At 37.7% G+C, this 27,280-nt stretch overlaps 1 protein-coding gene across 4 annotated transcripts in view; it reads right to left on the bottom strand.

Annotated features, from left to right (window-relative positions):
* The window catches only part of BLTP3B (bridge-like lipid transfer protein family member 3B), a 97,235-nt gene extending 73,519 nt beyond the window's left edge, over positions 1–23,716 (bottom strand). For 3 of the 4 annotated variants that reach the window (XM_031683216.2, XM_072973186.1, XM_072973187.1), the window contains exon 1: positions 23,446–23,716. In XM_031683216.2, the coding sequence (XP_031539076.2) occupies positions 23,446–23,489 (44 nt within the window). In that variant the 5' untranslated portion in view covers positions 23,490–23,716. Of the gene's footprint in view, positions 1–15,213; positions 15,361–23,445 lie in introns of all 4 variants that reach the window. The other variant, XM_031683217.2, reaches the window with a different exon arrangement.
* Positions 23,717–27,280: the final 3,564 nt, after the last annotated feature.

Raw genomic sequence — 27,280 nt, 5'->3', positions numbered from 1 at the left:
TATAGTCAGCTGGTTTTCAACAGAGATACAAAATCAATTCAATGAGAAAAAGATATTTTCAATAAATTGTATTGGAGCAACTGTATAGCCATAAAAAAAAAAAAAAAAGAACCAAAAAACTCAAAAACAATCCCCCTACCCCCCCCCCAAAACAAGAACCCTGGACACTTATCTCACACCATAAATAAAAAATTAACTCTAAATCCGGGGAGGGTATAGGTCAAGTGGTAGAGCACATGTTTATTAGCATGCATGAGGTCCTGGGTTCAATACTGACTGCTAAACAATCATTGGAAAAAATAAAATACTGGAACCTAGCAAAAAAAAAAAATCTTCAACTGGAAATATAAAGAAGGAACCACAGCGGGACATTAGGAAGGGTATGCTCACAATATAATCAGGCCCCAAACCCTCTGGGGTGACAAGCTGAAGAATAATTAAGTCACAGAGGCCCTCCCACAGGAGAGTTCTGAGCCCCATGTCAGGCGCCTAGCCCAGGGTTCCAGCATTGGGAAGAAGAGGAAACCTCAGGACATCTGGTTTATGAAGGCCAGGTGGGGTTAACTACAGGAGCACCACAGGACTTAGAGAAACAGAGATTTCATTCTCTTGGGAAGCATACACAGAATCTTGCATGTACACCAGGTCCTAGGACAGAGGCAATGATTTCATAGGAACCTGGCCAGACCTGCCTGCTGGTTTGAGGGTCTCCAGGGGAGGTAGGGGAAGGGTACAGCTCACCCAGGGGACATAAAAGCTGGTAGGAGACATTCTGGGAGTGTTCATCTACATGAGCTTTCCTGGAGGCTGACATCTTGATTGGATCATTAGCACCCAAGACCTAGCCCTGCCCAACAGCCTATAGGCTTAAGGGCTGGGAAGTCCCAGGCCAAACAACATACTAGGTGGGAACACAGCTCCACCCATCAGCAGACTTCCTGAGCCACAAATGCCTCTAGACAAAAGGCCCTAGATATGGCCCTACCCACCAGAGGGGCCAGGACCAAGCTTCACCCAGCAGTGGGCAGGCACTGCTACTCCTGCCAAGAAATCTGCATAAGTCTCTAGTCCAGCCTCATTCACCAGGGGCAGGTACTAGAAACAAGAAAACAATAATCCCGGGGTGGGGGTGGGGGGAGGCCAAGAAGGCGGAGTAGAAGGATGCTCGTAGCTCAACCTCTCCCACAAATGCACCAAGACTCACATACACAGACCCACTCAGCCAACCAGAGCACCTGCGGAACTCCTACAGAACACCGTCCTCTTCAAAAGATAGAGACGCCAAAAATCTGGTAGGAGAAAAGGAAAAAAGAAAGAAGAAAAGGCAAAACAGAGTGGGACGGGTCCCGCAGGGAGGGAGCGGCAAAGGAGGACTGTCGCTCACTGGGTCTCTCCTCTCTAACTCAGAGGCCAGCAGGATGGAGGGGGAGCCTCCGAGGCTCAAATCTGTACAGCACAACCCTTGACCAACAGAACTGAGTTAAACTGGCACAGAGGGTCCCCACGACACCCAGCCCGAGACACTGCCCAGCAACTGGGGGCAGGGCCAGGATGGGTGGAGGACGGGGTCAGCTGCACTGAGGCAGCCCTGGGGGACTGCAGGGGGCTGCGCGCGGTGGCTGTGGGTGGACAGGGCAGAACAACCTGGGCCCTCCATAAAACAACACGGCTGATGTGCCCTGGGAGGAAGGGTGCATACCCCCATCTCTGAAAACCCGTGGAAAGTTTTCAGTTGAAGAGAGGCAGGACTCAGGCACAGCCGCCATATCCTTCAGCGCTGAGCACCCAGGCGGGGGCGGGGGCGGGGGCGAAACCTGCATCCTCAACTAAGGACTTAGCAGCCTCAAGGGCCAGACTGAGACTTGTCTACAGCCCGAGGCAGATAGGATCCTTCCATCCTGGTCCCTCAAAGAACTTGCTCGGCCAAGACAAACAAGGAGCTGGGGTTTGGCCTGGAGCAGGGACAAGGCTGTTCCTTGGTCTTCCCCGAGCCGCCTGCGGAGCGCCAACCCGAGGCTGACCGCACAGCGGCAAAGAGCAGCGGAGCAACCGGCGCCAGGGGAGGGCGGGTGGTCCCCCGCCTTTTGGGCAGGAATGCAGCCCCTGACTGTGGTGCTGGGAAGGGGCGCGACCCACCCTCCTACCTGGCCAGTCTGCAACATCTGACTGCGGCATGGGGAGGGGCAGTGACCCGCCCACCCACAGCAAAGGAGAGCTGCACCTAACCCAGTATTGGGAGGAGGCGTGATCTGCTTGCCAACAGGCACTGGGAGCAGCACAGACGAGGGCGCCAATGGAGGGCCTCTGGAAACAGCAAGCTGTGCTTCCAAAACAGGACGAAGACAGAAAGACTTAACATTAAAAGCACACAGTCTCCAGGAGAACATCGACCCACCCCCTTTTTTTTTTAATTCTGTTTTTACCTGTTCTATTTTCTATTACCCTTTTAATTTTTACTTCTTAAACAATTATATATACCCCCAGTTTTCATCCCTTTTAAATTTTTTAAAAATATTTTTATTATTATTTTTAAAAATTCTGCTTCAACTTGCTCTTCTATTATTCATTATACACTGTTTTCAAACCTTTTTTCTCCTTTCTTTTAAAATTCTTTCTGTCTCTCTCTCTCTTTTTTTCTTTTCTAAGTTTCATTCCTACATAGGCATTAGATAGATAAACTCCTTAAGGACCACAATAGATAACTGATACTCCATAAACCACAATGCCAGAGAGGTAGGAGCAAGATGAAGAAGCAGAGAAACCATTTCCAATTAAAAGAACAAGAGAAATCCCCTGAAAGAATGATCAATGAAATAGACATCGATAGCCTACTAGATCAAGATTTCAAAAAAGGAGTTATCAAAGTACTGAAGGAACTAAAAGAGAGAGCGTTTAGAGATACAAAATATGTCAAAAATGAAATTGAAGCTATAAAGAAGAACCAAGTAGAATTGGTAAACTCATTGGCTGAGACGAGGAATGATCTAAAGGCTGTGCAAAGCAGACTAGATAATGCAGAGGAACAAATTAGTGACCTAGAAGACAGGACAATAGAAAGCACCCAATCAGAACAGATACAAGATAAACAAATAAAAACAAATGAAAGTAGCATAAGGGACCTATGGGATAATATAAAGCGTCCCAATCTTTGCATAATAGAGGTCCCAGAGGAGAAGAAAGATCAACGGGGATTGAAAACGTTTTTGAAGAAATCATGACTGAAAACTTCCCAAACTTAAACAAGGAATCAGATATCCAGATACAGGAAGCCCAGAGGGTCCCAAACTGGAAGAACCCAAATAGACCCACACCAAGACATGTCATAATCAAGATGGCCAGAGTCAAGGATAAAGAAATGATCCTACAGGCAGCTAGAGAAAAACAAAGAGTGAGTTACAAGGGAACCCCCATAAGGCTCTCAGCTGATTTCTCTACACAAACACTACAGGCCAGAAGGGAGTGGCAAGGTATATTCAAAGTCCTGAATGAAAAAAAGATGCAGCCTAGGATACTTTATCCAGCAAGGCTATCCTTTAGGATAGAAGGAGAGATAAAGAATTTCACAGACAAGAAAAAGCTACAAGAGTTTAGCAACACTAAACCCATGCTAAAAGAAATATTGAAAGGTCTACTCTAAATAGAAAAGCAACAGGATGTTACAGAAATGAGAAACTCACAACTGGAAAGGTGGTAACTCATGAATTACAAATAAACACGAAATTATAAAAGAAGACATACAAATCACTGGCAGTGGGAGAGGGAGGCAGGAAAATATAGAATTTTTTTTTCTTTCTTTTTAAAATTTTTATTCTCGGTAGGATGGGTTTGAGATCATGTTAGTATCAGTTTAATAAAAAGTTATAGTAATGGGCTAATAGACTTACAAAAAAGGGTAACCACAAGCCAAAAACTTACAAGAGAGTCACAAAAACTAAATAAAATCCATGATAATACAAAGGAAAATTACCAAACCACAAAAGGAAGAAGAAAGGAACAAAGAGGAAATACCAAATCAACTGCAAAGGTAAGTTCAAAATGGCAATAAACACACATCTATCATTAATTACTGTAAATGTTAATGGACTAAATGCTCCAGTCAAAAGACATAGAGTGGCAGAGTGGATAATAAAGCAAGAACCTTCAATATGCTGCATACAAGAGACCCACTTTAGGGAGAAGGACACATATAGATTGAGAGTGAAAAGGATATTCCATGCAAATGGAAAAGCCAAAAAAGAGGTGTTGCAGTACTGATTTCAGACAAAATAGACTTTAAAACAAAGGCCATAAAGAAAGATAAAGAAGGACATTTTATAATGATTAAAGGAGTGATACAAGATGAAGATATTACACTTGTTAATATATATGCACCCAATATAGGAGCACCTAAGTACATACAAGAATTACTAACAGAGATAAAGGGCGATATTGATGGGAATACAATCATAGTTGGAGATTTTAACACTGCATTAACATCACTAGACAGATCTTCCAGACAGAAAATAAACAAGGCAACAGAGAAATTAAATACTACAATAGAAAAACTAGATTTGGTGGATATTTTCAGAGCTTTACACCCCCAAAAAATAGAATATACATTCTTTTCAAGTGCACATGGAACATTTTCCAGGATCGATCATGTACTTGGACACAAAAGAAACCTCAACAAATTTAAGAAGATAGAAATTATCTCAAGCATCTTTACTGACCACAATGCCATGAAACTGGAAATCAACAACAGAGAAATAAAGGAGAAAAAAAGGAAAGCATGGAGATTAAACAATATGTTATTGAAAAAACAATGGATCAATGAGGAAATCAAAACTGAAATTAAAAAATACCTTGAGACAAATGATAATGAAAGCACAACCACTCAAAACCTATGGGACACAGCAAAGGCAGTGCTAAGAGGGAAGTTTATAGCAATAACAGGCCTTCCTCAAAAAAGAAGAAAAATCTCAAACAAACAATTTAACCCACCAGCTGAATGAACTAGAAAAAGAAGAACAAAAAATCCCAAAAGGCAGCAGAAGGAAATTATAAAGATTAGGGAGGAAATAAATAAAATACAGATTAATAAGACCATAGAAAAATCAATGAAACCAAAAGCTGGTTTTTTGAAAAAATAAATAAAATCGATAAACCTCTGGCCAAACTCACAAAGGAGAAAAAAGAGAGAGTACAAATAAGCAAAATAAGAAAGGATAATGGAGAAATTACAACAAATAAAATAGAAATACAGAATATCATACAAGAATATTATGAAAAACTATATGGAACCAAACTGGATAACCTAGAGGAGATGGACAAGTTTCTGGAAACATACTGTCCACCAAGACTGAATCAAGAAGAAACTGACCACCTGAACAAATTGATCACTAGAAATGAAATCGAAATAGCAATAAAAAACCTCCCTACAAATAAAAGTCCAGGAACAGACGGCTTCACGGGGAATTCTACCAAACATACAAAGAAGAACTCATACCAGTCCTTCTCAAACTCTTCCAGACGACTGAAAAGGAGGGAATACTCCCAAACTCATTCTATGAAGCCACCATCACTCTGATACCAAAACCAGGCAACGACACTACCAAAAAAGAGAATGATGGGCCAGTATCACTGATGAACACAGATGCCAAAATCCTCACCAAAAATATTAGCAAACAGAATCCAACAACACATAAAAAAGATTATACGTAATGACCAAGTGGGGTTCATCCCAGGGACACAAGGCTGGTTCAACATACACAAATCAATCAATGTAATACATCACATCAACAAGAGAAAGGACAAAAACCACATGATCATCTCAATAGATACAGAAAAAGCATTTGATAAAATTCAACACCCATTTATGATAAAAACTCTTGCCAAAGTGGGTATAGAGGGAACATACCTCAACATAATAATAGCTATATATGACAAACCTACAGCCAGCATAGTACTCAACAGTGAAAAACTCAAAAGCTTCCCACTAACATCTGGGACAAGACAAGGATGCCCACTATCACCACTCCTATTCAACACAGACTTGGAAGTCCTAGCCACAGTAATCAGGCAGGAGAGAGAAATAAAAGGGATCCAAATTGGAAAAGAAGAGGTAAAAGCGTCACTATATGTTGATGACATGTTACTATATATAGAAAACCCAAAAGGTCCACACAAAAACTACTAGAGCTGATTGAAGAATTCAGCAAGGTAGCAGGTTACAAGATTAATGTTCAAAAAGCAGTTGCATTTCTTTACACTAATGATGAATCAACAGAAAAAGAAAGTAAAGAAATAATCCCCTTTAAAATAGCACCCAAAATAATAAAATATCTGGGAATAAATTTAACCAAGGAGGTGAAAGAATTATACACAGAAAACTATAAACCATTGATGAAGGAAATTAAAGAAGACTTTAAAAAATGGAAAGATACCCCATGCTCTTGGATTGGAAGAATTAATACTGTTATAATGGTCATACTGCCCAAGGCAATCTACAGATTTAATGCAATCCCTATTCAATACCCAGGACATATTTCACAGAACTAGAACAAATCATAATAAAATTTATATGGAACCACAAAAGATCTAGAATTGCCAAAGCATTACTGAAGAGAAAGAAAGAGGCTGGAGGAATAACTCTCCCAGACTTCAGACAATACTATAGAGCTACAGTCATCAAGACAGCATGGTATTGGTACATAAACAGACATATAGGCCAAGGGAAACAAAAGCCCAGAAATGAACTCACAAACTTTTGGTCAACTCATCTTCAACAAAGGAGGCAAGAATATACAATGGAATAAAGACAGTCTCTTCAGCAAATGGTGTTGGGAAAACTGGACAGCAGCATGTAAAACAATGAAGCTAGAACACTCCCTTACACCATACACAAAAATAAACTCAAAATGGATCAAAGACTTAAACATAAGACAAGATACAATAAACCTCCTAGAGGAAAACATAGGCAAAACATTATCTGACATACATTTCAAAAATTTTCTCCTAGAAGGAAAAAAAGCAAGAATAAACAAATGGGACCTGATGAAACTTACAAGCTTCTGCACAGCAAAGGAAACCAGAAGCGAAACAAAAAGACAACCTACAGAATGGGAAAAAATTTTTGCAAATGAAACCGACAAAGGTTTGATCTCCAGAATATATAAGCAGCTCATATGACTCAATAAGAAAAAAATAAACAACCCAATCCAAAAATGGGCAGAAGACCTAAACAAGCAATTCTCCAAGGAAGACATACAAATGATCAATAGGCACATGAAAAAATGCTCAATATCACTAATTATCAGAGAAATGTAAATCAAAACTACAATGAGGTATCACCTCACACCAGTCAGAATGGCCATCATTCAAAAATCCACAAATGACAAATGCTGGAGAGGCTGTGGAGAGAAGGGAACCCTCCTTCACTGCTGGCGGGAATGCAGTTTGGTGCAGCCACTGTGGAAAACAGTATGGAGATTCCTCAAAAGACTAGGAATAGACTTACCATATGACCCAGGAATCCCACTCCTGGGCATATATCCAGAAGGAACCCTACTTCAGGATGACACCTGCACCCCAATGTTCATAGCATTATTTACAATAGCCAAAACATGGAAACAGCCTAAATGTCCATCAACAGATGACTGGATAAAGAAGAAGTGGTATATTTACACAGTGGAATACTACTCAGCCATAAAAACCGACAACATAACGCCATTTGCAGCAACATGGATGCTCCTGGAGAATGTCATTCAAAGTGAAGTAAGCCAGAAAGAGAAAGAAAAATACCATATGAGATCGCTCATATGCGGAATCTAAAAAACAAACAAACAAACAAACAAAGCATAAATACAAAACAGAAATAGACTCACAGGCATAGAATACAAACTTGTGGTTGCCAAGGGGGCAGGGGGTGGGAAGAGATAGACTGGGATTTCAAAATTGTGGAATAGAGAAACAAGATTATACTGTATAGCACAGGGAAGTATATACAAGATCTTATGATAGCTCATAGAGAAAAAAAAGTGACAATGAATATATATATGTTCATGTATAACTGAAAAATTGTGCTCTACACTGGAATTTGACATAACGTTGTAAAATGATTATAAATCAATAAAAAATGTTAAAAAAAAAAAAGAAAAGAAAAGAAAAAGAAAAAGAAAACAATAATCCCAAAGCCTATGGAAGGAATCCACAAACAGGCCAGATTCTACACTGGGACCAGCTGGACCCTTGCTCTTGAGTGATGAGAGGAGTTTACTGCTGGGACACATAGGACATCTCCCACACAGAGGGCCACTTTTCCAAGGCTGAGAAAGTAACTAACCTACCTAAAAATACAAACAGACAGATAGACAATATGAGGCAGCAGAGGAATATCTCCCAGGCCAAGGCACAATATAAAATCCCAGAAGAAGAAATAAGTTTTGAAGAGATAGGCAATTTATCTGAGAAAGTTTATAGTAGTGATGGTGAAGATGTTCAGAGAACTCAAGAGGAGTATAGACACACGGAGCAAAGTTTTTAGCAAAGAGTTGGAAAATATAAAGAATACCCAGAGTTGAAGAATAAAATCACTGAAATGAGTAACAGACTAGAAGGAACAAGAATAGACTAAATGAGGCAGAAGAACAGATCAATGAGCTAGAAGGCAGATTAGTGGAAATCACTACTGCAGAACAGAAAAAAGAAAAAAGAAGGAAAAGAAATGAGGATAGTTTAAAAGAACTCTGGGGTAATATGAAGGACACTAATATTCACATTACAAGGGTTCCAGAAAGAGAAGAGAGAGAGAAAGGGCCTGACAAAATTTTTGAAGAGATAATAACCAAAAACTTCCCCAACCTGGCAGTCACCCAAGTCCAGGAAGCATAGAGAGTTACACACACGATCAACCCAAAGAGGAACACACCAAGGCACATAGTCATCAAATTGACAAAAATTAAGGAGAAGGAGAAGGTATTAAAATTAGCAAGAGAAAAGCAACAAATAGCATACAAAGGAACTCCCATACAGTTATCAGCTGATTTTTCAGCAGAAACTCTATAGGCCAGAAGGGAGTGGCATGAAAAATTTCATTGGCATGAAAAAAGTGATGAAAAGGAAACACTTGCAACCACGAATACTCTACCCAGCAAGGCTGTCATTCAGATTTGATGGAGAAATCAAAAGCTTCACAGATAAACAAAAGCTAAAGAATTCAGCACCACCAAACCATCTTTACAACAAAGGTTAAAGGAACATCTCTAGTCATCAAACCATAAAAAAGAGAACAAAAAGAAGAAAGAGAAAATAAAGACCTACAAAAGATTGCTTTGGCAGTTCGGGGTCTTCTATGTTTCCATATAAATTTTGGAATTGTTCGTTCTAGTTCTGTGAAAAATGTCATATTTTGACAGGGGTTGCATTGGATCTGTAGATTGTTTTGGATGCTAAGGCCATTTTGATAATATTAGTTCTTCCAACACAAGAGCACAAGGTATCTTTCCATTTCTTTGTATCATCTTCAGTTTCCTTCATCAATGTTTTATAGTTTTCAGAGTATAGAAAATTCCTTAGTTAAGTTTACTTCTAAGTATTTTGTCATTTTTGATCCAATGGAAGTGTTTATGCCAGTTATAAAATTCTGGGTTTTGAAATTAAAAAAAAAAAAGTGAATGAAGGACCACAAATGGCAAAATATCCTTTTTTATGGGTGAGTTGTATTTCATTGCATATAGATGTTACATCTTCTTTATACATTGACGTGTTAATGTGCACTTGGGAGATGCTTCCATGTCTTGGCAATTGTAAATAGTGTTGGTGTTAATAGCAGGGTGTATTAATCTTACTGAATTAACTGTTCTTCTCGGATATTTGCCCAGGAGTGAAATTGCTGGGCCATGTCATGGTTCTATTTTTGAATTTTGAGGAATCTCCATATTGTTTTCCATAGTGTCTGCACCTATTTGCATTCCCACCAACAGTGTACAAGAGTCCCCTTTTCTCCACATCCTTGCCAGCATTTGTTATTTGTGTTCTTTTTGATGATTGCCATTCTGACAGGTATGAGATGATGTCTCATTGTGATTTTGATTTGTATTTCTGTGGTATTAGTGATGTTTAGCAACTTTTCATGTTCCTGTTGGCCATCTGCATTTCCTCTTTTGGAAAAATGTCTGTTCAGTTCTTCTGCCAATATTTTAAATGGGTGGGTTGGTTGTTTGTTTGCTTTTTAACTGAAGTACAGTGGATTTTAAATGTTGTATTAGTTTCTGGTGCACAGCATGAATGGACTTGGAGGGCATTATGCTAAAGGGAAATAAGTCAGACAGAGAAAGATAAATACTGTAAGATATCACTTACATGTGGAACCTTAAAAAAATACAACAAACTAGTGAATTTAACAGAAAAGAACAGACTCACAGATGTAGACAAGAAACTAGTGGTTACTAGTGGGGAGAGGAAAGGGGAAGGGGTAAGATGGAGGTGGAGGATTAAGAGGTACAAACAAAATAAGCTACAAGGATGTACTGTACAACATGGGGAATAGAGCCAATATTTTATAACTATAAATGGAATATAACCTTTAAAAATTTGTGAATCACTATATTGTATACCTGTAACATAATACTGTACATCAACTAGACTTCAACTTAAAAAATATGATATTGTAAAATAAATACATAAATATAAAAAATAAAAATAAATAAATGGATCATACACCAAAATCTAAGAACAGAAACTTTTAAAACTGAAGTAAGAAAATACAGGAGAAAATTTTGCTGACTTCCATCTTTGCAAAGATTTCTATAACACAACAAAAAACTCACAAATCATAAAGGGAAAAAAAGCATTTAATCACACATTATCAAAATTTAAAACTCTGCCCATCAAAAGACACTGTTTCTAAAGGACAAGCCACAGACTGGCAGAAAATATTTACAAAAGATATGTTTGAAAAAGGATCTGTATCAACAATATATAACAACTTTTTTTTTTTGAGTAGAAGGAGATTTATTCAGAGAGATGCACACTCTATAGACAGAGTGCAGGCTGTCTCAGAAGGCCAGAGAGAGAGTGACCTATAACAAACTTTTAATACTCAAAAATAAGACAACCCATCAATAGGCAAAAAATTTAAACAGACCCTCAAATCAAAGAAGGAATACAGATGACAGAAAAGCACACTGAAAGATGTGCAACATCTCCAGTCAGTAGGAAACTGCAAATTAAAAACCACAGTAAGATACCACTACTTATCCACTAAAATGAGTAAAATTAAAAAAACTGACTATACTGCATGTTGGTGAAGATAAAGAACAAGTGGAACTCTCATGTACTTCCTGGTGAGAATATAAAAAACATAATTTCTTAAAAAATTATATATGTGCCCAATCAAAGTTTATGTATAACCCAACCATTCTATTCCTCTATATTTACTCAAGAGAAAAGAAAAGCATATGTCCTCACAAAGACTTATACATGAATGTTCATAGCAGCTTTATTTGTAATAGCCCCAAACTGGAAACAACCCAAATGACCACCAACAGGTGAGTGGATAAACAAGTTGCAGCATATCCACAATGGAATATACCCAGCAATAAAAGTGAATGTATAAAACAAAATAGATTAATTGCTAAATAATTATGCCGTGGGAAAAAGGCAAGAAAAAAGTATATGCCCAGTTCATATGAATATTTCAAAGTGAAATAAAGTAGATCACATAATAATAATAATAGATAAGTTAGGAAGGGAGGAGAGAGAGGATTACAAAGGAACATGAGAAAACTTTTGAGAGCATATGTCAAAATTTCATCAATTTGTATACGTTAACATGTGCAGTTTACTGCATATAAATCAATTATATTTCAATAAGTGTTTAAATCAGATACACATATACATGTATATATAACTGGCTATACATGATTTGTTCATTTTCTTCATCTGTATATTACAAAAATAATCAGCCAAACAAATTCTGTAAATTGAGAATGCTCAAAAAGAGATAATTTACTATGAGCATACCTTGATACACACAAACACACGCATGTGTGTGTCTCTTGATAAAAAAGAATGAATAGTTAACTCAATAAAATACAAGGGAATAAGAATTTTCAAGGTATCTGAACCATGGCTTTTTGAAAACTACACCACTGTATTTGGCATCTAAAGGCATTAGAAGCAATTTTAAGAAAAGTTTAAAAAAAAAACTGAGTGGAGCCATAGGCAGTGTTCATACAGGCAAAGAATATCAAATAATTTCAGGATTTTAGCGCCTGAAAAGTTCGTCTAATCCAAAGTCCTCATTTTATAGCAGAGAATGTGAAGCCCAGAAAGATTAAGTCAACTGTTCAAAGCCATACCAAGGCAGAGTCAAGACTATAATCAAATTTGGACAACTCTAATTTAAAAAGTATTTTAGGATCAATTACAATTCCACTGTCATACTGATCAATTTTCAATTCAACAATATTTACTGAACACTTACTAGGCATTATAGGAGTATATGGTAATTCTCACTTTCAAGGAGCTTTCAATGTCAATTTATGAGGCTTATTGAATATTTAAGGCATAAATTTTTTTTAAATGAAATCTACAGTTAAAGGGTTTAGGATCAAGGTATGGTCATAATAAATCCCCCCTCCTTTGGCGCATTCTCAATTTACAGAGTTTATTTGGCTTGGATATTTTTATAATATGCATGTAAAGAAGATCAACCAATCTTGTCCAACCAGTTTTTCCACATAAAGAATGGAAAGGTTGCAAATTGGCAGTCTGTGATCTATGTTTTGCCCACAGATATGTTTCATCTGGCCTGGACAGTGTTTTTAAAAACTTGAATATGTAGCTAACATTTAAAATAGGTAGACCTTACATTAAACTCTGGGCTTCTGAATTTTGTTGAAACATCGGAAAATCTGACATAATTAGACATACATCCTTCATAACAAAAACTGAGCTCTGATTATGTTCTTGCATAACTTCAACAAATTGCTGCTTTCAAAGACTCCATGGTTTATTATTAGAGGTAATCACAAAAATATATTATTGCAGTATATTATAGTCTTACTATGTGCCAGGCACCGTGTGACAGATATCACAATAAAAATGAGAATAAGATAAGATGGAGACACAAGGCTTTGAGGAGGTGATCAACTCTGTGAAAAAGCATACTGCTTTGGAAAGGCTTCATGGAAGAGGCAGCATTTGAGCTATGTTTTTGAGAGTTAAGTTTTGCCAGGTGAATACGGCAGAGGAAGACATTTTAGACAAGCAGCAGCATGTTCACAGTTATAGGACCACATACAATCAGCATGGATGACGTATAAGACTTCAGGTAGTTTGAAAAAAATAATATGCTTTGAAAGATTAACTAAAGTGAGATCATAAAGAACGCTTGTATCTCATGCCAAGGAATGTGGGTTTCATCCTACCCATCAGTATTTTTCCCATAGTGTCCCTAAGGAGATTGCTCATGATTCGACCCAGGTGGGAGAAGAAATAAAAACAGAAAGAATATAACAGCTGACCTCCACCCCTAATCACTGATTCAACTAAAGCTCTACTTCTATTTTACGCAGTAAAGTTCTATTTTAACATATCTTTGGATTAAAAATTCTGCTGCTATAAACAAAAAAAAATGTGTTTAAAGCTTGAACATGAGACATTAAAAATTTTTTACCAAGAAATTATATGATAAGATTAGTATTTTGGAAAGATCTCTCTGGTAACAGTATCAAGGATGAATAAAGAAATACAAGACCAGAAAGAAATGAGAACACTTAGCTGCAGCAACTGATGCAAGAAATGATGAGTTAAATGTGGGCAGTGACAGCAGAGATATTCAAATCTTATTGATATCTACTTTGTGCCAAGTAGTCTGCTATGTGCTAGGTTCAGGATAAAGAAGATAAATTCAAGAGTTATTTAAATGAAAAGGGATCATGACTAATTAAAATGAGAAAGCTAAAAGGAAAAAAGAATTAAGCTTGGTAGGTGACTTAAATGGATGCAGACAGATGTAATTTAAACTTAGAACAAAATCAAAATGCCTCATCTTCAATAAGCTAAGCACAAAGCTGGTCAAAAGAAGATATGCTAAGGAGGTGTAATCCAGACAAAACAAAGAATTACAGCTATGACTATACTTCAGGAGAGCAAAGGTCCCAGGTGATTTGCTAGAGGTATATACAAAATCAGAACCACCCATGAATGCCATCATAAAGAATAAAAGTCCTTAACTACCAGTATCTCGGAGAGGATGTCAAATGGTCTGTTTAAGGTTAAAGTTAGACATCTTTCCTTGGCAAATTTGGTTGAGATTCAGATGCCCAAATGATGGCATGGAATCAAGGCAAACAAGAATAGACAACACTATTTAGGTCATCATACCTATACAATTGCTAGCTAATATACAGCCAACAAGTTTATCAACTGTCCCACTACTTCTTGAGTAAGTATCTAATAAGTTGCTCAATTCTGGTCATAGTTTGTAATTACTAGCTTCTCAGTAGACTTTTAGAAGAGGTTCAAAGTATTTAAGCAGATAAATTTCCCAAAAGTGTTTAAAGATAAAAGTTTTCAGGTTTTTCACTGAGTCCTAAGCTGAAAGAAATTTAGTGCTATTTTCACGAATCTGGTTTTACATAGCATAATTGCTTTTCCTGATAAGGATTTCTAAAGTGGGGCAGGGGAGAGAAGAAGAAAAGAATGGGATGAGAGCCCTTACATTCTTCAAAAATGAAATCTTTTCACTGCTGTTAATGAGAATTATTCCTAGATAGCAAATGATATCAAAGAGATCTTTGATAAAGGTTATAATTAACAGTAAGTACACAAAATGAACTCTAAGTCCTTCATTGAGAAAATTGATCAAAACATTCTCTTTATCAAAAGAGCCTTTACACCTCATTAATTACATTAAACTATCATATCTTACTCATTAGAATAGATCAAATGCTAATTACTATTTCCAAATAGCTGGCTATAAGTTATAAAACTCTCTTATGCAACATCAGAAAGAACTGGTTATAACTTTAAGTGTATTGCCAAGCTTTATATATTAGAAGACATTCTGAGAGAAGAATTGCATGAGACTGTAGCTACATAGTTAAAAAAAAAAAAAAAGGTGTCTCACTAAAACAAGAATTAGAAAATATTCTTGAAATATCCTTATGTGGGGCATAGTAAGTGTTTCCATTTACAGAAAGAAAAAAAAATGGGGAATAGAAGAATTACCTGAGGGCAGGAAATTCAGACAAAAGCTCCCTATTCCTGGTGAAAGCAAGTAGTCAGTTGCCAGGGTTTCTTAGACTCCTCTGGTACTCATTTGGGTGATTATGAAATTCACAGCACACCAATCTCCACCACAGCCAGCAGGGATCGCTGCAGGGAATGGGTACACAGGGGACACAGAAGGGAGCAAGTTTAAGGGAAGGAAGAGGAAAGGAATGATATGATAAAAATATTTAGCTGTGATGCACTTTAAAGAAAATACAGTTGTATTTCACATTGGATTAACTAAAGGTAAATGTTGCTTAAATTCTAAGATAAATTAATCATTTAAGATTTTCTTCATTCTCTCTACCACTGGTATCACTACTACTCTATTAAATCAATATTTTAAAAATTCTATAGTAAAAATGTTATTTAACAAAAGTGAGATAGCTATATTGTACAAAGACTGAGTTGTACAATTCAACATTAAATGAAGCCAAATAGGACAAGTACTCTAAAAGACAAGCAACTTACAAATACAGATTATCAAATTTTTAACTGCCAAAGGCCCAGTTAAAACTCTAATCCTCATATCCTTTCATAGAGAACACTAAAGAGTAAATTTACCTATGAAAAGTGACCCACAAACCAAAGAGATCCAGCAATAAGCTATATTTATATACTCAAAAGTAAACTGAAGAACTATAGCGTCTATCAGGAAAAAAGCTTTAATTTAAATTTTTTGGATATAGTCAACTTCTTAAACCTGCCAAAAATGTATTCAGGTTTATGAATACATGTATTTATGCCCTATGTAGTCTATGAAGACCAAAGTAGTATAAATTTATTTCTCCAGGCAGCTAAAAATGTTTCTGAACAACTACTATGTACCACAGTACTGTGGCAGATGCTAACGATACAGTGGTGAACAAGAGAAGCACAGTCACTGCCCTCAAAGCCTATTATGGTTATTCTGCCCTTTAAGAGATGACAGTCTATGGAACTAACAACCATGAAGCTTTTATTTTAATAAACAGACAATGGTAGAGAAAAACAACACAATGCTATGACAGCAGTGGCAAATGAAAGCCCTCTATTAAAGTATTTTGGGGTAGAAAGAGTATACTGTATATATATAGTTAAAATTAAGTCTTAAAGGATAGGCTAATATAGAGTTTCAAAATTTATACATAATATTCACTTTGGCTGGGAAAGGTCTCAAAACAAGTCAATGAACCATCAGACAGAACAATAATAAGGCTAATGCTTGGAAAAAAGTCAAGCAATAAATTACTATGTCCTGAATCATATTTGCTCAGCTCTTAATTTTGTTTTATTTTATTTTTTTACTGAAGTATAGCTGGTTTACAATGCTGTGTTAATTTCTAGTGTACAGCATAGTGATTCAGTTATACATATATATTCCTTTTCATATTCTTTTTCATTATAGGCTATTATAAGGTATTGAATATAGTTCTCTGTGCTATACAGTAGGACTTTATTGTTTATCTTAATTTTGTTTTAATAACTTGGTCTTGATAACTGCTCATATATCACTCATAGAAATAGTCATACAGACTTTCACTTGTAACTTACATTCAATCTGAGCTAATACCAACTTGTAAATACCAATATTTAATAGAAATATTAAATTACTCATCCTAAGCAATATACAGAATTTAAAACACATAACTGATAAGAGATCAAATTACTAAGGAAATGTTTAGAGGCAAATATATTAAGGCAAAGTGTAATACTGCAAAAAGTATATCACAAAAAAAAATATTTTGCAAGTAAAAAGAAATGAATGGAGAAATTGTCTTTCCCCAACTTTAAAGAATTGCTGAGTCAAAAGACTATGTTTCCCAAGTTTCAAAGGACTGCAAAGTCAAAGGATTTCCAAGTAATAAAAGAATCTCCTAAGGGATACTACATCAGGATGATAATACCATAAAAGAGTAATAACGGAAATGCTGTGAACTAAGTAAAAGAAAAGCAAACTGTTAGGTGGCAACAACAGCCTGAGCCGGCAATATAGAATAATCAAATTAAAAGGGTGCTGGATCACTCACTTAACCACTCATCACAACCTGTTAAACCTTGGAAAAATCAAAAAGTTCAATGTTTTAATAATTTCCTTCTAGGAGACAAGATTAAATACTTTCTCTCACTCTAGATAATAATATTACAACATCCGATGGACCAAGCATCCAATCTCATTTTCAGCTGATGTTTTCAAATCAATCTTCTGAAAGTAACATTTGCAACAATCAATATCTGGTTGTAGTTGGAAATTAATGTGAAAGATATGAACACCACGCTCAATTTCAGATGTTTCTACATAGTGTACTTTATAGAAAAAAAAATCTGCCCCCTAAAACTGAACTCACAATTCACTTTTCTATAATTATCTATTGCATAAACCAAAGGATAAAAAAACAGACATAGTTGTTGCCAGACTAAGATGTGAAGTCTAAATTAGTTCACAAATAAAAGGGATCTCTATTTAGATATTTAATAGGCATCCAAATTACTGTATCCAGAGCCAAACTCCCGATCTTCTGTAAGCCTGTTTCTCCTGTAGTCTTCTCCAACTTAGTACATCTAGAACTACTATATATCTCAACAACTCCACTGCATCCATCTAGCTCTAAGTTAGTATTTTTCTCATCTGAATAGTTAACACTTTCCATTGGGCTCCTGCTTCTGCCCCTGCCCCTCTATTATTTATTTCCCCACATGATGATCATGAGCCAAATGATCAATGGCTCAAAGCCTTCCAGTGGTTTACAATCTCACTCAGGGTAAAAGCCAAAGTCACAAGAGGTCCCACAAGATCTGGCCCTTGTTTTCTCTTTGATCTCATCTTCCTCTACATACCTCACTCTCTATCCCACTTCACCTATTTTGGTGGCTTCAATACACTTCCAAAAAAAAAAAAAAATGACAAGTAGCTTCCACTTCTGGATTTTTGCATTTGCTCCCATCCCACTTTCAGGTCTCTTCTCAAGTATGACCTTCTCAATCACCAGATTTAAAACTGCAAACTTCATCAACACCTCCTTGAATTCCCTATCCCCTTTCCCCATGTTTCTTTTTTTTTTTTTTAATAGCACTTATCACAAACTAATATAATGTACTTCACTTATTTATTTATTTACTCTCATCTCTGATTAAAATGTAAACTCCACTGATGACAGGGATTTTTGCCCCAGCACTATGGACCAGTACCTGTTACAGAGCAGCACTCAGTAAATATTTGTTAAATAAACTAGCTATCTAGTGTCAAAAATCAGTATTATTGGATATTATTTTTAAAAGAATAAGCCAATTTAAGTAATCCAAAATTACTTCAAAAAAATCCCCAATTGCCTCATCCAAGTAAACCAAATCTCACAAATTTCACATGGCAGTATAGTTCTAGAAATAAGTTACATATAGTGATCCTACTCATGTTTCTTATGACAGAATAGGAATCACTTTAGTTTTCCAAGAGCTGAGATAATGTCTTGCCCATCTTTGTATCTCTAATGCCTAGGGTTCAAGAACCTGGTACACATAAATTCTCAAAAATTATTTACTGAACTTTAACATAAAAGTAAATTATGTAAATAATCAGCCTATCAATAATTATACAAAATAATCATTTTAGAAAATAATTTCTGACAATCTAAATAATCTATGTTGTATTTCTTTTTAAGAATGTCCAGTACAGGAACAATTATGTACTCAGTAGTATCCATCTCCAATTACATGCACCTTAACTTCTCTTCAGCAATTCATTTCCATGGCTTTTTCTGACACCTTGCCCTAAGCTAGGCCTACTCCACATTTAAAATCTTTTTTTTTTCCAACATATTTTACTGAGTTATAGTCATTTTACAATGCTGTGTCAAATTCCAGCGTAGAGCACAATTTTTCAGTTATAAATAAATATATATATATTCATTGTCACATTTTTTCTCTGTGAGCTACCATAAGATCTTGTATGTATTTCCCTGTGCTATACAGTATAATCTTGTTTTTCTATTCTACATTTTGAAATCCCAGTTCTGTCCCTTCCCACCCCCCACCCCACATCTAAAATCTTAAACTTTTATATGACACTTTCAGACGAAACAACCAATCTTTCCAGTTCTCTCATTTGTTTTTCTCAACTGCTCATCTACATAGGTAAAATTTCCAATCCTCTGAGGGTTCTTTCCTTTTCTCCTCAGGCTATCAGCTGCTGCCCCACCCCCCTTACACAGCCTAAGCCATCCCATCAACACACTGTGAGGCACTCTAACCTCCCATCACTTTGTCATTCAGTCACAAGATCCTACAAGTGCTCAACCCCTCCTAATCTCCTTAACAAATATTATAAATATTTAGCATTCTTCTCAGACCACCCTCCACTAGTACTTGTTCCTTCCCCTCTGTTTAGGGAAAGCATCTAGTAGAAGGTCAAGTAGTTTCTCCTACCTAGATCCTTATAGCTGGTCTGGATCCAGTCCCTTCCCAAGACTGTTTCTCTAACCTTTCCATTAATTTTGTGGGATACTGATATCCTTCTACATTAATTTTCCACTGAAGTTAATCAAAGCCCTTCTGTAGATGCTCTACTCCCACCCCAGACAACTGCTCCTGAACCCTGGACCCCAAACCAAACTGATAACCATGTGTCTTTAATGATCACGTCCCTCTTTTGTCAGGAATCCTTTATTAGCAGTCACCTCCTGGGATGAAGTTCAGTTTCAATTTTCTTAACACAGCAAATGAGGCCCTGTGAAATCTAATTTAGTTCAATGTTTATTAAAGACATCAAGTGGAGCAGCAAGCCTGACTTGAAATAGTTCTCCCCATGACCCTATCTTTGCTGCATAACCCTTTGACATTGCTAATTGATCCACAGATAAACAGAACTAAGTCAAACAGTTTCTCTGTCCCAGGAATCTGAAACTTAATAGAAAAGATCAGATTGGGAGTTGTGAATGATGGGAGAGCACCCTAAAGCAGTGGTTCTCAATCAGAAGTGATTTTGTCTCCCTGGAGAAATCTGACAATGTCTGGAGACATTTTTTCACTGTCAAGACTGTACAAATAGCTAGTGGCATCTAGCAAATGGAAACCAGAGATGGATGCTGCTAAGCATCCTACCATGCACAGAGCAGCCCCTCATGACAAAGAATTATCTTGTCCAAATGTCAATAGTGCTGATGTTCAACAACTCTTCCAATGAGGTTCTAGGAGTTGGCTAGTTCCAGATTCTGTGACCCACCCCAATAACTTTCTGTTACATTTCCTTTTTCACCTAAGTTAAACAAACCAGGTTTCTGTTGTTTGCAGACAATATAATCTTAACTGGCACAGTGCCCTAATTCAGTCATCTGACATATGTATACTTTAAACCAGTTTTTCAACCTCAAAACTATTGATATATGGGCCAAATAATTTTGTTATGGGGGACTGTGCTGTGCATTGTAGGATGTTTAGCACCATTCCTGTCCTCTACCCCTCTAGTTACCAACAGCCGCCCACCCGACACATCCCTGAAATATACTAGTGAAATATACCATTTTCTGAAGCCCCTATATCTGAGCAACACTGCTTTTAATCTGACAGTTTTCACTATACTTCAATCTCAAGGCTCAGTGTAAGCACTCTTTCTCCTGTTAGTTCCTAGACAGTCTTCCTTACTGGAAGACCCCTTATATAAAGGGTCCATTTTCCTTTCCAGGACACCAAAGGCACCACATTAATTCAATGATTCAACTATCCATGACTTCCCCAAACCACAGTTAAACTGGTCAGACTAAATATCTGCGATGATATTGATGGCTTATAGTCTCTTCTCAGTTTTAAAAAACAGTAATATGAGGGAGAGTCAGCTCATTGTCATTCATGAATTCATTCAAAAAAATAGTTGTTGAGTGCCCATATTATTCTGGACTCAAAAAAAAAAACCTGCTAAAAAACAAAATAAATAAAAGAAAAATAACATAAAAATTTGTAAAAACAAAAACCCTGTCCTCATGGAGTTTGCATTCAATGGAGAAGACACACAAATAGCAAATAGATAAGTATGTATTATGACAGAAAAGGATGAATGCCACAGAGAAAAGTAAGGTCAGGTTAATCCTCTGTTAAGGTGCCACGGGTTCCATTCACTGGCCATATGAAATGTTTATTATTGGAAGATAGTATGTTCTAAGTCTTTCCTTTTAAACTGTATTAAATTGTACCCAGATGATTAGATCCATGTGGTGGCCTCTTCATTACCAGATAATCTGTAAAATTAAGCTTGACTCAGGTAATTTCAAAAGTTTATTCCCACTTGAATAACTATAATTTATCACAACATTGTTACATTTATTGTCATACTTTAGATTTATAAATAACTGTATTTTTCTTAGGAGATGACATGACAGCAACAGCACTAACATTAATATATTAACCAAGAATACGAATTTGATACTATTCAATCACCTGACTTAAGGTAATTTTGAAATATGAAATAACTGAAAACTCAAGTGTCTGAAAAACTCATCTCAAAAAAAAAATCATTACTATTTACAACACAGCTATTAGCAATCATATAGATTAAAAAGTAATCCTAAAGACTCAATTCTGAATGTGTCTGTTTTGTGACATAGAGCCATTACCTCTACTACTAATTTTTAAGAGTTTTTCTCAAGTTAAGGGAGTTCAACAAGAGAACTAAACTAATGCCCTAAGGCACTCATTGACTAAATAAACTTTTCTCCCGTGCATCTAGAGTGTACTATGTACATGTATCTAGAGTAGGTATGTACTATCATGCTTGGGAGAGTGAGAAAATAGAAATCCAAATCATTTTCTACAGGTCTGAATTTTCTTGTGGAACTGAGTATGAGAAAGGCTGAAGGACATCTGATACGTCAGACCTTACTTAAATTATAAAAAACAGCAATAAAGATAAAATCTTCCAAAATAAAATAATTATCGGACCATAATTACAATTTTAAACTTTCCAATTAGTGACAATATTAAGAAATGTATATTCATAAACGCTGCTAAAATTTGTTGCTTTTAAAAAAACAAACCTATATCGTACTCAATGTAATAAGTGAGGAAAATATTTGCTGAATCACAGAAAATATTGATTTTGTTCCCTAATACATAACCCGTGATATATAACAACTTGGAGAATCAAGAAGTCTTTACTACGAAAGTATATCGTCACACCCTAATGTTTTCCTAAAATCAGTTAAAAGTAATCATTAACTTAAAAATAACAGAAAAGGGGGTGGGAGGGTACAGCTCAGTAGTAGAGCGCACGCTTAGCATACGAGGTCCTAGGTTCAATTCCCAGTACTTCCATTAAAGGGGAAAAAAATTACAGAGAAAAGAGTTATAACCAGGCACTTTGAATTTCGCACTGTTAACAACTTAGAAATAAGATCCTACATTTAGCCTGTCTTGAGGCAAACATGGAGAAGCCAGGGGCAGTAACAAACTGCCAGCTTTACTGAGTCATGTTTCTGACTAAAACTGCCTGCGTTATGAAACGGAAAGAATGACAAATCTTAGGGTTTATTACCACAGATGTTGACTCCCTGAATTTATGGGTCTCATTTTTTTAAAAAGCAAAAAAAAAAAACTGTTTTGTAAGAATGATGTGGGGCTAAAACGACTCCAGAAAGAACTTGCCAAAGCTGGTAACTCTGATTACCTAAAACAAATCCTAACAGTGCAAACAGGCACACCCTTAATGCAATCAGACTGGGAACCGCGAGGTAGGGTGAATTCAGAACAATAACAAGGTTAACATTTCACTAAGACAAGTCTCAGTCCTAACAGCCCACACTGCGCCAGACGCCCTCGGTTAACGGAACCACTCAGCTTCGAACCGAAGCGAGCACCGAGTTTAGGTTCCTCCTGCCACACATCAGGCACCTGGTAACGACAGACCACCTCCAGCCTCCGCGCAGGACCGCTCAAGGAGTCCTTCCCGCGCCCCTAGACGCCGCGTCGGGGACGATCCCAGTCCACCGCTCCCCCAAGCGCCCAACACGCCCCTCCGCGAGCCAGCCAGAGGAGAACCCGTCCAGGGGCGAACCGGTCCAGGGTCGGGAGAATCGGGGCAGCGACCTCTGCCCCGACTGGAGCGGGGAGCCCAAAGGTCGCCTCCCGTTGGGCTGCCAGTATACCCCGCCGCCAAAGCCACAGGCTGCCTCGGGTCCCGGCTATGGCGGAGGCGGACTGGTCCCCACGCCTAAGGCTCTGACTGACCTGGAGAGGTGCTTCAAAATCTGTTTCTTAATGAGCCCAGCCATGGTGCCGAGGCGGGAGGCGGCGCGCTCCCTCTCCGTTCCTCACAGCTTCCTCTTTTCGCGGCCGTCTCTTCTGTGTTCGGGTTAATCCGGCCGGAGGAGAGGCGCCTGAGCGCTCACGCTCGGGACAGACCCGAGACCCCGGCCGAGGCCACCGCTGCTGCCAAGGACCAGGGGCATCGCGCTCAAGCAGCCGCGGCCTCCGCCGGCGCCATCTTGGCTGCAACATCACCTAGGAGACCTGGGGGCGGGCCGGGGCGGTGCGGGCTCGGGGCGGTGCGGGGGGGCGGGGCAACGCAGGCTCGGGGCTGGAGCGGAGGGTTGCTGCCCCGCCTCCCGTGCATTCGCCTCGAGAGTCCACTGCCCTCAAGTTTTCGGGTGCTTAGACTCCCAATCCCAGAACCTTGCTAGGTTTTAGACCTCACACCCACCCTCCAGTCTTGTTCCCGTCTCCATCACTGAATGCATCGTCCACTTCCTGCTTCTTTTTCATTTCCTCAGAATTTGCTCTGCAAACTGCCCTGCTTGCTTTGCTCTCCCTACCTATTCAGCTTTCCTCATATTCTTGCCTGTTTCTTCTTAGCCTAGATATTTTGCTTTCTCCCCGGCTAAATGGTGTAATTTTATGTTTCCCCTGGAGATCCCATGGGAAGTAAAAGTTGACAATGTGTCTCAATAGAGTCCAGGACCTGGAAACTAGATGGCCTAAATTCAAGTCCTCAAGTACTGGCTCTAGTATTTTTCTACTTGTGTTAACCTGAAGAAAATAATTTACTTACTTTTAGCCTTGGTTTAATCATCTATACAATAGGTTAATAATATCAGCCTTACCCACCTCACTAGGTTGTGGTATCTAAAGGAATAAGGATGTAAAATTTCACTTAAAAATTTCTGTATAAAGGAAGGAAATTGTTGAAATAGCAGGGAGAACTATTACAGCTGTACACATTCACCGCATCCAGCCCCAAACCAACGTTTTACAGAGATGGGCCAACTGATGTCTTTCAAAATCCAACAACTCCCATTTCTGGGCTCTCAGATGTCTGCCTGTGATCCCTCAAAAGATGAAGTACATTCTTTCCTTGGGCGTGTTTCCCCAGGTAATGCCTAATCTCACAATAGCCCAGACTGGCTTGTTTCAGTCCACCTTATCAGTCATAAACCCCACTGTCCTTCACAGATCCTGAACTTCTTACCTCACCTGCAACCAATCAGCCTTGTGCACAAGCTGAAAGGCACCTTATGACCCTATCATATGAAAGATCCCAACAACCAGCTCTTGGTGCTCACGCAGGCACGCCTTGTCTGTGTGCCCCACTGTTGCCTATAGCAGCGTATCTTTTAAACTTTTCCCTTTTTTGCCTTGGTGTTCACACAGGCACCTCTCCTCCGTGTGACCCATTGTTGTCTATGACGGCATACCCCAATAAACTCCTTTCTATTCCAAGACTTTATCTCTGGTAAATTCTTTTTACCAACCTGAGCATCACCATGCCTCCAATGGCCTGCTTGCTGTCCCACAACAAAAATGATCACCTAGTGATGTCTAAAAGAGGGGGAAAAATTACACTAGCTCTTAATAATGTATCAAAAAGATGTGTAAGTGTGGGGGTGTGTGGAGAGGGGCTATTTTACACATAGTCCAATAACCTGGCTGTTTTCAAGCAAAGGAAAAGAGATATACATGGGGGTGATGATTTCCTCACTTAACATTTATCATGTACTATAAAGGATGCACTATTGAAGTAACTAGGGTAGCCTAAACAAATAACAAAAAACAAACAAAAACTGTTCCTGCTATCAAAAAGTTAACCTAGCATGGAAGATAAATTCCTAATGCTAAGACATGGAGCTGGCTCAGCCACTTTGTAGCTGTGTAAACTTGGACTAGTTATTTAATCTTTCTCTGTCTCAGTTACCTCATCTATTGGGGATAATAGTACCTAACTCAGAATTTTGTGAAGATTAAATGAGATTATGCATAGGTAATGTTCAACAAAGTGCCTAGCATATGGGAAACTCATAATAATGCTATTATTATCATTAGCATAATTGAAAACAGAAGCAAAGTGCTATGAGACAGTGGTTCTCTCTCACAGTACTAAGGAAATAAAGCAATAAAGAAATTTCAGCAGCAAGCATTCTGGCTAAAGGAAATGATCCACCATCCTCTGAGTGGGTGGTGATAGTAGTTTCTTCCCAAACCTCTGCCCCAGGCAAGTGGCTTTTTATAGCCTCCATTACTTTTTAAAGTAATAACTATCAAAGTACAGGTCAGATTAATAACTGTAGTTATAGTATCTTTTTATTAGGAAAATACATGGCAATAATTTCAATTTTACTCTTCCTTGATTGAGAGAACACATGTCATAAGACCACCGCTAATTCTGTTTTAAATTAATTTACATTTTTGTTCATTGCTATTTAAATATCAAAGTATAATTAAAAAAAATTAAAAACATAACTGTCATACAAATATATAATGAATGTGCATCAAAAATTTGTTAACTTATTAATGCAAGAACCAACAAGAGAGTATAAAGCTAGTTCACTCATTAAGGTGACTTAAATCTGTCACAAGTTCATTATATATTAGAGTAATATTTTTAACTCTTTTAATATTACACATTGCCAAAATATTCATGTATATAAAAAGTAATGCTTACATATTTGAGATTATTGGTGCTAAAACCGGGGAGGAGAGAGTGTATGATGTGAAGGTGAATAGAGTTAGAGCTTTTCCTGTACAGTCCGTGCTGGAGCTGGCTCATATTGGCTCAGGAAAACTAATTGTGCCCGTATCTTCCCATTTCTGTGTTCCATTGTTTGGTGACTTAAGGAAAATGTGACAGTATTTTTACCACAGAAAGTGGTAAACACTACAAATCAGGACTTTTTTTCCTCGATACCTGTTATTAAACATTAACCAGCACACTGTAGGACAGGTTGAAGGGGGATGAGATTGCAAACATAAGGACATTATTTCATAGGCAATGTCAAGCCATGGAAGACTTCTGTGGCGAATGAAGATGGTCAGATTTCTGATTTAGAAAAATATTTGCTGATAATTGGGCTAGCATTACAGAAAATAAATCTAATGAGAAGAGAATGGAGACAGGAGTCTTGAGAAGGCAGTGGCATTACTATTTCTGGTGAGATAAGGCAATATTATTAGAGATAAAAGGTTAAGGACAAATTCCAGAGATTAAGTCAAGGATTGGATTGAAGATAACTGAGTGTTCTAGTTTAGGGCACTGGGTGCATATTGGGTACACCACTAACTGAGACAAGTAATATAGGAAGAAAAACAGTTTTGGAGATAAGATTCAGTTTTGGATTTATTACCTTTAAGTTTATCTCAGGATGTCTGGAAAGAAACATTCAGTGTACAGCTGGGGGTAGAAAATCTGCTTTAGGATTTATTAGTATTTAATGATAGCTGGAGCCAAGAACAAAAATGATCTTGATCCAGGAACACATAAATATTAAGGAAAGCAAAAAGGGAAGCTTAAATGAGGCCTTATATCTGAGAGAGAGAGGATTGAAAGAGTGTATTTTAAAAGACGAGATGAATGAAAATGATGGTTGTTCAATGATATACGATTGATAAAATACTCTTTACCTGTTTTTAGTAAGGGATCCTATCAATTTAATATTAAGTTAGAGAAAATAGAATGACTGAAACTGGACATAACTAGGTTTGGATTTTCAATGACTTTTTGATAGAAAGGAAATATAGACAATAGCATACCTGACATCAAGGAGTTTGCCATCTACGGCAAAGGTAACAGAAA

Source organism: Vicugna pacos, chromosome 12 (genome assembly GCF_048564905.1).
Source record: "Vicugna pacos chromosome 12, VicPac4, whole genome shotgun sequence".
NCBI lineage: Eukaryota > Metazoa > Chordata > Mammalia > Artiodactyla > Camelidae > Vicugna > Vicugna pacos.
The sequence above is the reverse complement of the archived record's forward strand: the minus strand, read 5'-3'. Positions and strand labels throughout refer to the sequence as shown.